This window comes from Panthera tigris, chromosome C2, assembly GCF_018350195.1.
Source record: "Panthera tigris isolate Pti1 chromosome C2, P.tigris_Pti1_mat1.1, whole genome shotgun sequence".
Taxonomy (NCBI): Eukaryota; Metazoa; Chordata; class Mammalia; order Carnivora; family Felidae; genus Panthera; species Panthera tigris.
In genome coordinates this window covers 148333201-148351321 of record NC_056668.1, presented here as the reverse complement: position 1 = coordinate 148351321, position 18121 = coordinate 148333201, and the positions used below count along the sequence as shown (strand labels likewise).

At 40.9% G+C, this 18121-nt stretch overlaps 1 protein-coding gene across 15 annotated transcripts in view; it reads right to left on the bottom strand.

Annotated features, from left to right (window-relative positions):
- The window catches only part of ULK4 (unc-51 like kinase 4), a 571537-nt gene that overhangs the window by 327183 nt on the left and 226233 nt on the right, over positions 1-18121 (bottom strand). For 14 of the 15 annotated variants that reach the window (XR_006222024.1, XR_006222025.1, XR_006222026.1 and 11 more), the window contains one exon: positions 9441-9533. The exons of the other annotated variant lie outside the window; for it this stretch is intronic. Coding sequence is in view for 11 of the 14 variants with exons in the window: in XM_042998368.1 (XP_042854302.1) it covers positions 9441-9533 (93 nt within the window). In the remaining 3 variants the exon portion in view is untranslated. The remainder of the gene's footprint in view (positions 1-9440; positions 9534-18121) is intronic. 15 annotated transcript variants of the gene reach the window in all.

Here is an 18121-nt window from a genome sequence, read left to right as displayed (position 1 = left end):
GCTCAAAGGCTCAGAGCCTGTTGGAGAGACCCCGGGTTTTATTCTGTGGGTGCTAGTAAAGAATAAATGGGAAAGCCACAGAAGAGTGACCCTAGGATGGAAACGGGAGCCGCACAGACTCAGAGATTGACTTACTTCTCACGGTCAGGCTTTCTGACATCCATAGGCAACCCGAGAAGCAGGAAATTATTTCTGGGGAAATCAATTCATTCTAAGGTTAACAATAAAGTTTCACTGTATTACATCGTCATTTCACTTGCTGATATTTCATGAGAGGAAATATTTAGCTGTGTAAATTCAGCTATTTGACGGGGCAACAAACACCCAACTGGCTTATTTTAACAACATGGAAACCTCTCAAACATCCCTGATGCTTCTGATGATTCGGGCTTTTAGTTTTACCAGGCTATAAAATTTAAATGATGATGTATCAGAATATGGCAAAAACAAATGTCATTAAGAAGATAAATTAGGGGCTCCTGGGTGTCTCAGTCAGTAAAGTGTTCAACTCTAGAATATGGTTCAGGTCATGATCTCACGGTTTGTGGGCTGGAGCCTCACATCAGCCTCTGTGCTGACAAGGAACCCACTTGGGATTCTCTCTCTCCCTCCCTCTCTGCTCCTCTCCCTCTCATATACACTCTCTCAATCGCTCTCACTCTCTCTCAAACACATAAACTTAAATATATATATGTGTATGTGTGTGTGTATATACATATATATATATATATATATATATATATATATATATATATATATATATATATATAAAAATTAAAAGGCAAATACATATGGATATGGAAGCCATCTAGTACCAGGGGACATCCTCTGTGGCTTTGACAGTTCTGTTATGCAATGTCAAACTAATAAGACTGCCCCGGTCAGTCTCTCTTACCAAAAAACTCTTTTTCTTCCTATTCTTTGTAGGGTGTTGGAGCTCTGGTTTCAACTGGTGTCACCAAACATTTCACTCTACTGTCGAAGGGGATTCTTTTCTTTAGGAGTACTTCCTTCGCTATACTACCTCTAATCATATGAAAAGGAGGAGGAGTAAGGAGAAAGAGGGGGAGGGAGAAGAAAAGAGGGAACTCTTAAGACAGCATTTTCTGTGGACCAGATGCTAATATTACCCCTATTTTCCAGATGAGGGAACTTAGGAACAAACAGGTTAAGAAATTTGGCCAAAATCATACAACTACTTGGGTTAAATTCCTTTTTTTTTTTTTTTTTTTTAACGTTTATTTATTTTTGAGAAGAGAGAGACAGAGCATGAGCAGGGGAGGAGGAGACACAGAATCTGAAACAGGCTCCAGGCTCTGAGCTGTCAGCACAGAGCCCAGATGCGGGGCGTGAACTCACGGACCGTGAGCCAAAGTCGGATGCTTAACCGACTGAGCCACCCAGGCGCCCCAACTTGGATTAAATTCTTTTAGAAGCTCCCATAACCTTCTAGACATGACTATACCTTTGAAATCATTACACTGTTTTATCAAAGCCTACTGATAAATGGCTCCTCCACTAAATCCTTAGCACCTTGAAGGTGAGAACTTTACCTCTTATCTTTGCATCATTCAATAGTTGCCAATTCAATTTTTGATGAACGAACGAATGAACAAATGAACCAAAAACCAGTGAGGGAAGTCCCCTGAAGCTCAATGACTGTAAAGGCAGAAGAATTTTTCACTGAAGGCTATACTGTGGATTCACTGTGAATTTCATTTAAGAGATCACAAAATTTCCATTCTTCTAAAGGCATTTTTGTGAATCTTGCCATAAAAGAAACAGCTCTAACATTTTTTGAGCTAACTAAAATGACAGTTCTTAGATACAGAGCATAAACAACTTTTTGCATTCGGGATAAGAGCTCAATATTGTTCCAAAAGAACTCAAGAAGTTAAAATTCAACTTGTTTGCTAAGGAAGATTTGCTGCAAGCTAATTAGCTCTTAATGGAAACAAGCTCCTAGGGTATAGCTCTCCCTGAGACCAATGGTTTGGGGCAACCTACCATAACATTAAGGAGAGAGAAAAGGGCAGAGCTCAGGGGAGTTAACATATTCCTTCTGATAGCAAAATTGGACCAACATGGTAAACAATTTACCTTTCTCCTATAAACCCAGGAACAAACTAGATTTACAGGCCAGTGGTATTAAAAAAAAAAAAAAAAAAAAAAAAAGTCAGGGTCAGGTACAACGCAGCTTTGATCATGCTCTTGTCCCTTATTTGAAGGAACAATAAATTCTCAATTGTACTCTGACTAAGCCTTTGAAGACCTCTTTATCCACTAAGAATCCTACAAAATAAGAATAAACACAATAAAAGAATGTTGCGCTTGACATAGGATGAGTTAATGTTCCAATAGTTATTATTTGGAACTCCCAACTCTTAATACAGTTGACCCTTGAACAATACGGGTTTGAACTGCATGGGTCTGCTTATATATGTTCACACACACACACACACACACACACACACACACACACACAGCAGTAGGGTACTATAATTGTAGTTTCTTCTCCTTATGATTTTCTTAACATTTCCTTTTCTCTAGCTTACTTTTTGTATGTATATAACACATGTAACATATAAAATATGTGTTCATCGACTATTTATGCTCTAAGGCCTCAGGTCAATACTAGGCTATGAGTACTTAAGTTTGGGGGGAGTCAAAAGTTATACAAAGTTCTGACTGTGCCCCTAACCCCGGCATCATTCAAGGGTTGATTGTATATACAGGCTAAACTGACAATATTTCAAAGAACATGGTGTAGATGGATCCAATAAATAAGTTAAATTTACAATAAATGGCTTGTGTTTATTTTATATTACTAGAAATCTATCTGCACATAAAAATTAAGGCATTCTGGAGGCACCTGGGTGGCTCAGTCAATTAAGCGTCCAACTTCAGCTCAGGTCATGATCTCACGGTTTGTGACTTTGAGCCCAGTGTCAGGCTCTGTGCTGACAGCTCAGAGCCTGGAGCGGCTTCGGATTCTGTGTCTCCCTCTCTTTCTTCCCCTCCCTCCCTCATACTCTGTCTCTCTCTGTCTCTCAAAAATAAATATTAAAAAAAATTTTTTTTTTAATTAAGGCATTCTGGGGGCACCTGGGTGGCTCAGTCAGTTGAGTGTCTGACTTCAGCTCAGGTCATGATCTCATGGTTTGTGAGTTCAAGCCCGGCATTGGGCTCACTGCTGTCAGCTCAGAGCCCGCTTCGGATCCTCTGGCCCTCTCTTATTCTGCCCCACCCCTGCTTGCACTTTCTCTCAAAAAATAAATAAATAACCATTAAAAAAAATTAAGGCATTCTACTCTTGATATGCAGTTATAATCAGCATTTTCCCTAAAAGTCACTGCTAGCAAGTGACTGGGGACGATCTCCTAGATTAAAGAGCTACCATTTCTGACGCTGGCCAAAGTTAAGGAAGGGTGACACTCTTTTCAAGGTTACCCCTAACTTTGTTTTACTTACAGTAAGCAACTAAACATGAAACATTCACAAAAACAGCTTATACCACAAACAAAATCAAATAAAAATCAGCAACAAATATATGATCTGATCACAATGCAGTAAAACTAGAAATTAATAACAAAGAGGCGATATTCACCTACCACAATGGCAAAGGTCAAACACATATATACACTAACGTGGTAAAGGTCTGGCAAAAGTAGACATTCTCTTACGCTGCTGGTGGAGTGAAAACTGGCCAGCCCAGATTGGGGGCAATCTGGCACAACTTTTCAAACTACAAAGGCTTAGCCCAGTACTTCCCAAGCCTGTCCGCACATTCACTTGTGGAGAATCAACAGTTACTGATGTCTGTGTCCAGCCCTACAGATTTTGATCCAGTTGCCCTGGGTATGGCCCAGGTGACACTAATGCACAGACAAGCTTCGGCACTGCTGGCTGTGGACGCTTCCATGAAGTAATTCCACTCTTCGTGATTTATCCTACGTGTATATATCCACACGTGTGATGAACGGCCTATGTCATTAGTTGTAGCTTTTATAACACCAAAAGATTAAAAAAAACATAAACGTCACCAAAAGGGAATTTGTAAATAAATATGGAGTATTCATAAAATGCAATGCTTACGTATCTGCTAAAAACAAGTACAGATGGTATGTGACTTATATCCCAATAAAGCTGTTGTATTTATTTTCAAAAAGGAGTGCAGAATGGTGCATACAGCGTACAACCATCTATGTGAAAAACCACACACACACACACACACTCACACACACACACACACACACAGAAGAGTGGCTTTCTCCTTGGGTGAAAATACACTTCTTTCTGTATACTCTTTCAAATACTTAAATTTGCAGTGTGTTATGTATTAACTCTAAAAAATAAATTTTAAAAATGAAAATGAAAATATGAAAGCAATCTGGTCATATCATCCTGCAAGCACACAGAAGTTGTATACGGTAATATTCAAAGGGGCATGAGAGGGCATTTTGGAGCGATGGAAATATTCTATCTTGATGGAGGTGGTGACTGCACAATTTCACACGTTCCTCAAAATTCAGAAAAACTGTATACCTAAAATGAGTGAGATGTATCCCATGTAAATTGTCCCTCAGTAAACGTGTCTCAAAAAAATTTTTTTCTTAAGCTTATATGGCAACCTGGGCGCCTGGGTGGCTCAGTCGGTTAAGCGTCCCACTTCTGCTCAGGTCATGATCTCACGGTTCACAAGTTCGAGCCCCGCGTCGGACTCTGTGCTAACAGCTCAGAGCCTGGAACCTGCTTCCGGTTCTGTGTCTCCCTCTCTCTCTGCCCCTCCCCTGCTTATATTCGGTCGGTCTCTCTCTCTCTCTCTCTCTCTCTCAAAAATAAATAAACATTTTAAAAAATTAAAAAAGAAAAAGCTTATATGACAACGAAACCTCTAGAACAATGCCAGTAGCAATGCAAATCAGTACAACAAACTGGGAAACTGCTCAGCAGTATCTACTCGACCTGGGCGAGCACAAGCTCTGTGAGTCAGTGTTTCCACTCCAGCATGGGTGCTCAGTGGAGACACGTGCGTGGATTCACCACGGAGCATGCAAAGGAAAACTCATTGGCCGCACTCTTCATGACAGCCAAAAAAAAAATAATAATAATAATAAGGCAAGCTGTTCAAAGTCAAATGGATTAGCAGGCTCTGCTATATCTGTGCAAATGGAAAGCCAGGCAGGAGGTGATTCGGTCTGAGGAGTGTCATTGCCAAGACCCAACTGATGCCAAACAGAATGAGCAAAAAACCCACGAAAGCCCCTAACTATAAAGAGAGATACTCAACCTCACTCATGACTAATGGAAACTAAAATCACACTGAAATAATCTATCTCATCAGGCCGGACCAATTCGAAAGCTTAGCAACAAATTCTGAGGCAAAGCTACAGGGAAACAGGCATCCTCAAACACGTCCCCGGGAGATACAGAATGGGAAAATCCCCACGGAGGACAATGCGGCCGTGTTTTTAAAAAAAAAAGCTTTCAAATGGATTTATCCTTTGAAACCTAAATACCACTTAGGGATTTACCCCATAAGGTGTACAAGCATACGTACAAAATGATATATAGATTATTGTTTGCAGTATCGCAAGATTAGAACTCAAGTCCATCCATCAGACACTAATTAGATTTTATATCCATACAATGGAAGATTCTATAACTGTAAAACTTAACAGAGAAACTCTCTGTATATTGCTATAGAAACAAATATTGGGGATATACTATTAGGTGAAAAAAAGAAGGGGCAGAAGACCATACATCATATGCAACTTGTGTGTAAAAGAGAGAAATGAGAAAATACATATTCACATTAGCTTAAAATAAATAAAGGTAGTTACCCATCTGTGATAAAAGAGAGGTGAAGAAAAAGCAGAATGGACAGAGGAAGGAACAGGACTTCTCAGTATCTATCCCTGGATATATATATATATATATATTTTTTTTTTAAGTTTATTGATTTATTTTGAGAGAGAGAGAGAGAAAGAACACATGGGGGAGGGGCAGGTAGGTCAGAGAGAATCCCAAGCAGGCCCCCCACTGCCAGCACAGAATCTAATGTGCCACCCAGGCACCCCTACACTTTTTTTTAATTTTTTTTTTTTAATGTTTGTTTATTTTTGAGACAGAGAGAGACAGAGCATGAACAGGGGAGGGGCAGAGAGAGAGGGAGACACAGAATCAGAAACAGGCTCCAGGCTCTGAGCTGTCAGCACAGAGCCCGACGCGGGGCTCGAACTCACGGACCTTGAGATCATAACCTGAGCCGAAGTCGGATGCTTAACCGACCGAGCCACCCAGGCACCCCACCCCTACACTTTTTTAAAACTCCAGTTAGGGAAATAAAAACAAACTCTGAAGTCTAATTACATATTACTTTTCCTTCCCGATCCTTTCCGTCAAGATGTGTGAGTAGACTTTGCCAACTGCACACAGATTGTTAAAGTCTGTGGGCGTGGGGCCTCCCTTTAAAGGGGTGGGGTGGGGAGAGGGCAGGCGGATGGCAATAGGCCTTTAATGCTTTCTCTTGACCTCTGGAGCCTCAGCCAAAATAGCCTGCCTCTTCAGAAGAAAGGCAAACACACAATAAGTGAATCCAGAAAGAGACCTTACATAGAGCAAAAGCGGTATTTAAATGGGTGCTGGAGGGTCATAAGTGGTCTCAGTTAACAAAATTATTTGGATATCTTTGTATTCAAATTTATCTTGCCCATTCAAACTGTTACACTGTATATTTTATGGCTGTATGAGAATTCAAAGATTATTTTTCTCATTTTTCTTAAAGTTTTTTTTAACATTTATTTATTTTTGAGAGAGAGAGAGAGACAGAGCATGAGTGGGGGAGGAACAGAGAGAGAGGGAGACACAGAATCCGAAGCAGATTCCAGACTCTGAGCTGTCAGCACAGAGCCCAACATGGGGCTCGAACCCACGAACTGCGAGATCATGACCTGAGCCGAAATCGGATGCTTAACCAACTGAGCCACCCAGGCGCCCCTATTTGTCTCATTTTAAAAATTATTTGCCTAGGTGGAAATCTTTGCATATATAGGAGTTTTTCTCTACAAGAGATACTGTGAAGGAGAACTGAAGGTTATGTACCTGTTACGATTTAAGTAAATAAGTATTAAGACATTCAATGTTATCATTACACAATGTAAAATAATATCCCATTCTTATCCATTAGTTTGGCAAAGACATCACCAAGAGTATAAATAAGTACTAATGTAAAAAGTCTCCCAATAATTTTGATACGTAAAAAAGCAAATTTTAGAAAAATACATACACAGTGATACTATCTATGATTTTCTTTAAATCAACAACCCGAAAGCAAAGCTATTTATTTCAGTAAATGACTATTAGATCTAAACAGCCTGAAAAGATTCAGGACAGACATCACCAAAATAATACAAATTATTACCCCTGGCAGAGACCTGTGTATGGAAGTGTGGGAGGGAAATGAGGACGCCTAGGGACGTATTGATTTTACTGTTGGACTTTAATACACACACAATACACACAATATACACAGATCTTATTTGTGCAATGAAAGCAAAGAAAAACATTTATAAAAATTAATCCACTGAAATCTGCTTGTAAACTTAAAAAAAAGAATAAAGTGTCTTCCAAACGTAGTCATTTTTAAAATAAAAAGATTGTATATGGGTCATCTACTGCACTAGGTTCTTCCTCTCAGTGTGAGGAAACTCAGAAGAATTGAATAGAGACTTGGCAAGAAGAGGAATTGCCTGGAAAGCATGCCACGTGAAAGAGTCAGCATTAAAAAAAGTAAATGCAATCTGCCCGAGCCAATCAAAACAGGCAATTAGGATACAGTATTAGCACCTGGTACCAAAGCTCCAGGAAAGAAATAACTGTCCGAATTGTTATTTAACTTTTAATACAGGTACACTCTTTACAATTAAATTTCTTCTGTAGGAAGAGAGAACAGTGCCTTTGGATTTACAATTGACAAGGATAAGTGCTCCCCAAATTTGTTTGCAACGTGGCACAGAGAGTACAGGGTGGTATTTATAGGTCACTCTCTGGAAATGGATGAGTTCGCTCACAGCAGAAGGAAGTGGGCCTGAAGTCTACACCAGCCTCAGCACCGCAAATGACCCAAAGACGCCTCGGCACCCCTGCGACTCAGTCGCGGCATACCTCTGTGCCTTGGCTCGCACGCTAGAAACGTTTCCGTTCAGCCTCTCACTCTGAATGGATGGTCTACAGTCTTTCCTGTTCACTAGGAGCACTGCTGGTGGCTCGTCACTATTCACTACCTTCTGTGGTGGAACAAGAGACCAGATGAAATCAAGGTGGTTGGGGCTGTGTGACTCAGTTCCTTGTTAAAGACCAACCGGCGACTATAGAAGTCAGTGCACCTGCAGACGGTGTCCAAACGCAAAGGTCCCCAGATGTCACCTAACAACCAAAACTAGCTTTCTTGATTGAAAGCAAGGAGGGCTTCCGCTTCACCCCTTCTATGTACCTGGGGCTCTCCTGTGCAAGACTGAAAGCAGTTGCCACTATCCTAGCAACTAGTTTTGTAAAATTTGCACCACACGTAGTATCTTCAACAGAGGCACTATTAGGAAGTGCTTAAGAGGGGCGCCTGGGTGGCTCAGTCGGTTAAGCGTCCGACTTCAGCTCTGGTCACGATCTCGCGGTCCGTGAGTTCGAGCCCCGCGTCGGGCTCTGGGCTGATGGCTCAGAGCCTGGAGCCTGCTTCCGATTCTGTGTCTCCCTCTCTCTCTGCCCCTCCCCCGTTCATGCTCTGTCTCTCTCTGTCTCAAAAATAAACATTAAAAAAAAAAATTAAAAAAAAAAAAGAAGTGCTTAAAAGAAGTATGCCAACTAAGCAAAATGGTAGAGTCCAAAACTACAGATTTAATAAACTGCTCAGTACAATAGGAGGCACCAATCGACATTTTTAAAAGTATATGTTAGTTTCTTTCTCGTTAAAGAATTTATCATTTTAAAGCACTGTGGGGGCGCCTGGGTGGCGCAGTCGGTTAAGCGTCCGACTTCAGCCAGGTCACGATCTCGCGGTCTGTGAGTTCGAGCCCCGCGTCAGGCTCTGGGCTGATGGCTCGGAGCCTGGAGCCTGTTTCCGATTCTGTGTCTCCCTCTCTCTCTGACCCTCCCCCGTTCATGCTCTGTCTCTCTCTGTCCCAAAAATAAATAAAAAAATAAAAAAATAAATAAATAAATAAAATAAAGCACTGTGAACTCCACAGTTGACTTTCCACAGAAAGTCCAATAAGGGGATAAAAACATGAGAACAGGACCCAAAACAGCATCAATGAGAGACACCACAACCATCAAACGTGAGAAATGACCACTTCGGTTAACTCAAACGTTAGCCTTTCAGAATCTCATCATCTGTGACATTGTTAGAACACACAAAATCCATTTTAAATCTGGGGTTACAGTACCTGGTGAAGGTTGGGTTGTGTTCAGTCAGGGCAACGAGCAGTTTCAGAGCATAAGCTGGTACTGGGTCAGGCTCCGCGAGGATGTGCTCGTACCTGAGATGATAAAGTGATGAAAAAAATACTCAGTGGTTTTCCTCACTTGACCTCCCCTCTGGACAACGGAAGCAATAAACCATAAGGTGCCAACATCTGGGGAAAAAAGAAGCCAATGTGTGAGCTGAAGGACCGGCACAGGGCACTTAACTTCATGAACCTTCCAACAGCTTCACTTGCCAGTGGTGATGAGGGCACCCACCCGCCGCACAGAGGTCTGTTTTGGGGACGCTGCAATGAGACGACCCGTGTAAAAGGATCGGCGTGAGGCTACACACAGAGTAAGAGACTGATAAACATCAGGCACCTGTGGCAGGGACCCCAAGACCACCCTCAAGTGCAGAGATTTGCTCACGGTGGAGTCATGGTGGACATTCGTTCAGTAGAGCTTTGTGGCCAGGGCACGCAGATGAGTCATCAGGGAGAAGGACGCAGGAGGAGCCAGGAGGATTCTGTGCACAGGCTTCCTTATGCTATCTCCTTCAGTAAGAGGTCAGAGACAGCACAGTCTTTCCTCCGGCAATAAAAACGTGGCACACGCGTGTGGTCTTTCTGCCCATCAGAGACTCAAGTGACCCAGGTTTTTACTGGGCGCTGGACGCTTACGCAACCTCTAACAAGTATCAAAATCCATCCCAGGAGGAAAGCAGGCGTTCGGCATAAAGCATGCTGGCTGCACAATGGCCTGGCCACCCTGAACTCCCCCCATCAGTCAAATGGTGACTGGCAACACCCGGAGAGCCAAGTTCGAAGATGCCAGCCAGCCAAGGGCCGGCCTTTCTAAGGACAGCAGTCTCAGACCTGTCGTGTTAACTCGTTTCTGCACAGCACTTTTCTCATTACCACTTGAACATGTGAAATGTAAATGATTGCCAGAGAGAATAAAACTAAAAAGATAAATAAGCAGCAGGCCTTTATTAAAAATTCCCACAACACGGCTCAGACTTTGCCCCCATGTTCTTTGTCAGGCACAGGCTGGTTAACATACTGTGTCCTCCCCTTTTCAGGCTCAGCTATTTGGTATACGGTACCATGTAGGTGCTCCATAAATAAGTGGCAGGTGAAGGGATGGACAGTTGGATAAATGGATGGACACATGGACAGATGAACAAACCAACCAATCAACTTTATGAGCCAACTCCCTGGAACAACCAATAACTAAAAGGGAGTTAAAACACCTCCCAAAACCCAAAATGTATATTTAAAAGTCCATGACATGAAGCGGATGCTTTTCATCTAGAGGATAAGGCCCCAGGCTCTTATCAGAGCCTATTTACTCTCATTTTGGAAATCATTATATAACAAGCTTAATTATGCAGTCTCTAATCCCACAGCCATTAAAATAGGAGCCAAGTAAAGGGAGGAGAGGGACTATTACAGAAAGAACTGGGACTTGAAGGCATAGGAAACACACAAAAAAGCTAATCCAAGAACTCCAAACAGAGAGAAGTCTGGGGAGCATTTAACGTAGAAGAAACAGCTGCTCGTACCTCGATGGGACCACAGGGCCCATTATACACCATCATGTTCAAAACGGGGGTAGTGAGTCAAGAAAATGTTAAATTGGGTACAGTGCTCTGTTTAAGGAGACAGGAAGTATCACCTTTCAGAATTTTAGAAGTTTCTTATAAAATATTTTTAAATTCTAGTAATTAAAAGTTTTGCCCAGGTATGTCAAAGATAAAAATCTAAATATCATTCATAAGAAAATCATAAATGTTAATAAATCAAAGAAAAGGGGCGCCTGGGTGGCTCAGTCAGTTAAGCATTCGACTTTGGCCCAGGTCATGATCTCACAGTTCATGGGTTCGAACCCCGTGTTGGGCTCTGTGCTGACAGCTCAGAGCCTGGAGCCTGCTTCGGATTCTGTGTCTCCCTCTCTCTCTGTCCCTCCCCCACTCATGCTCTCTCTACATCTCTCAAAAATGAATAAACGTTTAAAAAAAATTTTTTAATAAATCAAAGAAAACAACATGTCAAAAAAATACAGCACAACCGAGCATAAGTACTTTTAGGATTGAAAATAATCAAATTTAGGAAAACGCTACATTTTATCATATGAAGAAAACAAACATCGCAGAAACACCTTTAGAGGTGTTAAAAAATGTATTCATAACATTTAACATCCAGTTTGAAAAAAAAAAAGGAACAACTCCACATATTAGAGAGAAATCATTATTCCTTTCTTGTAAAATAGAAAGCTCTTACATCCTAAGTTGGGGGTACCCAAGACAACCTTCCAGTTTAATGATTTACTAGAAAGACTCACAGAAGAGCTGTTACACTACCGATCACAGTTTGTTACGGTGAAAACCAGCAAAGATGAAAGATGCACAGGGCAGAGTCCAGGAGGGACCGGTTATGAGCCTCCAGTTGCCCTTTCCCAGCGGAGGTGTGTGGACAGTTTATCATCCCAGCAACAGTGTGGACAACAAGGATGAAAGACTACCAGCCAGGGAAGCTCACTAGAGCACTGGTGTCCAGGGTTTCATCAGGCGTCAGTCACACGGGCATGGAGCGTCTGTGTGGCTAACCTTAGTGCTTAGGGCTCCAGCCCCTCCAGGGGTCAACAAGCTGATTTGGTATTGCCCAAGGCCCCCACCCAGATTCACATCGTTAGCATAAAGGGTCTGACATGGCTCAAGGCTTCATGTACACAGAGACTCTTTATCTGGCAGGATATTCTGAAGGCTCAGAAGTTATCTCCCAGCCCATCAAGGGCCAGTTTCTTTGTCATTAATGTGAAGGGCTTGAGCACCCCACACTTGTTATTAGCTCTTTAGGGCACACATCCTGAAGAGGGAAACTGAGGCTTTACTGAGTTTAAAGTGATGTATGCAAGTCAGGTAAGAGGAGAATGCACTCGTCAGCTGCTTACCAGTATTTGGGAATTGTCAGCCAGAGAATTTCAAATGAAGGGGGGATGGGAGATTTCTGATGCGTCAGTCCAATTCTCACCCTGGACAACCGGCTCCCCTTGCCCTCATTCCCAGACTTAGCTGAATCACTGAGGAAAGGGCCATTAACCTAGGAGTTTTAAAACGCTTCCCATGTGATCTTCCGTACTTTTCTTGTGGAAAACACAACAGAAGATATGGACAATTGGTTAGAAATGTAATAGACAATCTCAATAAGACTGAGAAAATATAAAATATTTTAAAATGGAGTTAACAAGAATATACAGAATCTACATTTATAAAGAACACACGGATGAAGCTTGACTGCCTGAAATTCAAATGTCTTAGGTTGTTTGAGGTTATCTGACCTTGAAACAGGAGGGAAAGATGAAGCCTGTACTGGCCTGTGCATGAGAGTTTTCCCAAAGAATATTATGTTTCTCTCCCCTTGGAAAAGAAGGGTAAGATTCATAATAGATATGTTTGGAATACAAATACCGAATATATTGAATATACTTCCATTTCATCAAAGATAGGTTTATAATGGTCAGCAAGAACTAGCCAAGAGAATGCTGTGATTTATTAAGCTTGTCTTCCTAACGGAGATAAAGCAGCTGAGCTGATAGTAATTGGATCTCACACTCCTCTGAATGTGACTTGGCAGGGGGGAAAAAAACAGTGATAAGCCTAGACTTCTGAAAAGGCTTGGAAGGAAAGTGACCGGGGAAGAACTGGCCCATTCCAATGGGCACGGGCTGGAGAGGAGCACTCTGAATGCACTGAGCCTGGCCACAGACTGAGATCACTAGCAACATAAGCCTCCACACTCTTTTACTTCTAGAATCCTCCCTTATAAATAAGGGCTCTTTTCCAGGTCCCCAACAGCTAGGACCCAAGCAAGAAAAGCCATTCATACTAAATCCACATCTATCCCAAAGAAGAGAAAACCACTAAAAATCACCTATTCAGGAATCCAAGGGGTGGTCTCTTCCCTATCTGGTCAAGTGCCTGGTGAAACTGATGCCCAATTAAGTAAGCTGGCAGGAAGTAGAAACAGGCTATCAAAAGAACTCTGCATTATTGGGAGAAGTCACTCTGGGGAAGTGGCCAAAGAATTGGCCAAGTGGAAAGAGTAGAAATTCTGTTGAGGGTAAGGGGAGGCCCATATCTTAAAGAGGTCCACTCTGCCAATCTGGGGGGAAGAATTCCAGAATATCCAAGGAACTTCAGAGAGAAGTACAGTGAGGAAGATCCTGCTAAACGAAAAGCTGAATTACTTTACAAACCCATAATAATAATTTTTTAAGTTTATTTATTTTGAGAGAGAGCAAGCACATGAGTGGGGGAGGGGCAGAGAGAGAGGGAGACACAGAATCCAAAGCGGGCCCCATGCTATCAGCACAGAGCCTGATATGGGGCTCCATCCCACTAACTGTGAGATTATGACCTGAGCCCAAAACAAGAGACACTTAAGCAACTGAGCCACCCAGGTGTCCCCAAAACCACGATGATTGTTAGGTGTTGGGTGGGACCAAGAAAATACATACACACACACACAAATTAAAAGGAAAGAAAGGTGACACAATATTGGACAAGAAAGAGTGATCTTAGAAAGGAGTTAGAATGGTCAGGACATAGCTTATGAAAGTATATTGTCAAGTAATTAAAATTTAAGTAAAAAAATGTAACTTCCATTAAAAGACTGAAATGAGTATTCACATAATCACAAAGCCCTCTGTAGCATGACAATAAGAAATGAATCAAAAAACTTTATAGCTTTAAAGTTTTTAAGTAATATTTCTCAATGGCAAAACCACCATAAACAAATCAAATGAAGGAAAAAGTTGCAGAATGTTGGTAGAAAACAGTAAATATTCTAATATATAAAGAGCTATTGCAAACCAATAAACATCCAAAAAAAAAAAAAAGCTGAACAAAATCTACCTAAGAAGAATGTAAATGGCCAAGAAGCATGGGACCAGCAGGGAGGGGTGGGGGGTGGGGGGGAGGATTGCCAACTTTACTAATATCTGAAGGAATTCAAGTAAGAGATAACAAGGATACAATAAAATAGGTTCATAAATGGAAACTGGTCACATAAACTCTTCATCACCTCTGAAAAAAATCTGCCAACACATACCCAACAAATGCCCTTACAAACATAGGTCTGTTTATGATTCCAACCCTAGAGATTCAACAAAGAGAAATAGTACACACCCAAAGATGTAGCCCTGAAAGTGGTTCTTTGTAGCAGTAGATATAATTGTGAAATACTGGGAAAATCCTAGATACTCAGCAACTAGAAATTATTTAAATGATTTATAGTACATTTAGAAATGTAGGTGTAGAGGGGCACCTGGGTGGCTTAGTCAATTAAGCGTCTGACTCTTGGTTTCGGCTCAGGTCATGATCTCATGGTTCAGGAGTTCGAGCTTCGTGTTGGGTTCTGTGCTGACAGCATTGGAGCCTGCTTGGGATTCTCTCTCTTCCTCTCTCTCTACCTCTCCCCCACTCTCTTTCTCAAATAATAATAATAATAATAATAATAATAATAATAAAGAAATGTAGTGTAGATAAGTAAATTACAAGACAGTCAATAAAACAGGATTATATTAGAATAGATACAGATATCACAGTCTGGTGTGTGAGAATTGACAGAAAAGACAGGTTCCCAGGAGTAAATTTCAACAAGTACTAAGCAAATCTCACTAGAATGGAGAGATCATATAGAGGCACGGGCAGGTATTAACATAAAATGGTTGCCAAAAGGCAAAACTGGAGAGCCTTGAATGGCTGGGTAAGAGGTGTTAATATTACTTTCTACAATGTAAAGGGTTTTTGAGCAAGGGAAAGATATGAGGAAAACAGTGTGTTAAAAGGCATATCTAACAGAAAGCAAGATGGATTCAACACTTAGGGCTTAGAGGAAAGAGAGGTGTAAGGTTACCTTAAGAGAAGGCTACCAAACAGCAAAGGCGTGGAGGTGAAATCTGCCTTTCGAGCAGTTTGAAGACCTCCCCTCAGACCTCTGTGAGCAAAGAGTAGATAATCTACTCTTTGGCATTTTCTGTATAGTTTCATCCAAAATTTGACTAGGTGATATCCTGAGTCAATTTCAAAATTTTATGAACTAAGAGAGGGTATAAACCAAATAAAGAGTGGATATCTTGAGAACTTTTCGGTCTTGTGATTTTTACATGACCTAAATTCTACATGATATTCCATTGTCTTGCATGGATGCATAGATACTTAAGTCTATCAGAAGTTAAATGGATAAATAAGTGGATGGAGAAACAAATGGCATATATACACATACATTTATATATATATATATATATATATACACATATATATTTCTTTAAGTGAAAGAAAAACAGGTATGACCTCAAAGAAAATGTTACAATATAATTTCAGATAGTAAACCCTAATCTCGTCTGGATTTCTTCAATAAAATCAACAGCAAATTTTTATTACAAAGACCTGAAAGGCAAAAAAAAAAAAAAAAAAAAAAGACTTCAATAAAGCAACAAACAAAATATTATCCAAAAACCTGGAGTATTAGAATATTTGCCCTTACTTTAATTCCAAAATTATCCCAATTTAGATTCCTATAGGTTGTCTCCTGGGGCAGAGGGCGGGCGGGAATCACTCTACAGAGCTAAATGCACTGATTAGGTACACACTCAAAACAGCAAAGGCTTAGGTAAAAGGAACAAAGTAGAAATTTATGATGCTTCTATCTGCTGCAAAAACATCTGTGATTTAAATTTTATCTGCAAAATAAAATTAAGGAAAAGCTAAAATCGAAATACTCGACCTACTCTGATTCCTACCAGAAATAGCCAAGTTCATGTCTATTTTAACATAGAACACTTGTGGTTAAGGGAGACAAATACACAATACAGAACCATCTGGATGTTCTTTAAGCAAACAACATATAAACCAGGTAGTCAAACTCACGACTTTTACTGGATATTATTTCAAAGCCCGATAAACAGCTCTATGGTGTATTGCCACTAATGCAACCCACTTATAAATTCCAATTTCTAAAAGAAAATACAATTCTAATTTGTAAAGAATATAGTCCTTTCTGAGATTCTAAAAACAAAGCCTTAATAATTTATAAAGTCATTATGGCCCTGGTGATTGTACAAGTCACAAGAGAATTATAAAGAAGAAAGGCAGTACTCATTTTCCCCAGGAGAGAAATGCTGAATGCCATATTGTCATAAAAACACTCTAAGCACATTTATATCAGCATGATCTCTTTTCAAAACACACAAAGCTAAAAGAAAATATGAAAACTAAAGTACACGTTAGCAAAGTAGTTCCAGTCTAGCCAAGGCAAATTCCAGAGATTTTCGCCATGGCTTGCTGCCTTACGTAAAGCCTATCCCGACTATCCTACCTGAAACAACCCCTTCCTCATTCCCTTTACTATCCTTCTCTATCCTCTGACACTGTTTTATGTTTCATTTTTCTGTACAATGCTCACAATTAACTGGAGTGATCTTACGTATTTATTTGTTTACTTCTTTGTCTCATCCACCAGAATGTAATTGCACTGAGGGGCAGGGATTCAATCTTGCCCACCATAGCATTCTCCATGCCCAGCACATCGAAGTCACTCAATACATAGTTATTGAATGAATTAACTAAGAAAGAAAGAGAAAGAAAAAAAGGAGGGAGGATGAAAGGAAAGGCTTTCACCCTTGTATGCACAATCACACAATATAGTACAAATGACATTATTTACCTCTGTATGAATATTAAAACTTCTTCTTCCCCAAGAAGAGCAATGGTGTCTTACCTGAGTTAAGGATCTAGCCCCATTTGTGGTTAAATGTTGAAGGAGAAATGCCCACACCTTATGCAACAAGTCTCAGACAAAAACCAGTCAGGAGAAGATTACTTTCAATACTATGAGTTCATTGGATTTATTAAGCTGGACAGAGGTGCCGATTTTAATGGATGAAGTCATTCTGGACTTAAGTTCCATTAAATATTGCCTCTTCTGCATGACACTTTCAGATTAAACCTTGTCTTTCAGCTGAAGGAAATCACAGTAATTTTCCAAGTATATACGGTTATTTTTCTTCCCAGAAAAAAACTTTTTCTCATGAATCACACAGAAAACTCAAGTTACATCAGCAGCATTCCAGCTATCTTGAAGGAGGGGAAACTGAAGGAAGAAAGAAGAGGGGCAAGAAGTGAGGGCATAGACACCAAGTGTGGCAGGGCCAAGATTTGTCTCTAAGTATATTCTAATCACGAGACCCAGACTACCAATGGCCAACATCACCTACCTTAGCACACAGAGTTTTCTCAAGGTGGTTGCAGAAGAGGAGCTCAGAGAGGTTGCACACATGAGGGAGGTTTGACAAGTGTGGCTGAGTTAAAGATGGTGAGACCCGGGGAAAAGAAATGTGGGCACCTAAGGGAAGGGAAGGACTTTGGTCCTACAACTGTGCACCAGGGTGAATAATGGTCCCAAACAATATGCCCAAGTCCTAACGCCCAGGACCTGTGAAATCGACCTTCTTTGGAAGGGGCTTATGGGGCGCCTGGGTGGCTGAGTCATTTAGGTGTCCAACTCTTCATTTCAGTTCAGATCATGATCTCGTAGTTCGTGGGTTCAAGCCCTGCATCAGGCTCTGTGCCGATGGCGCAGATCCTGCTTGGGATTCTTCC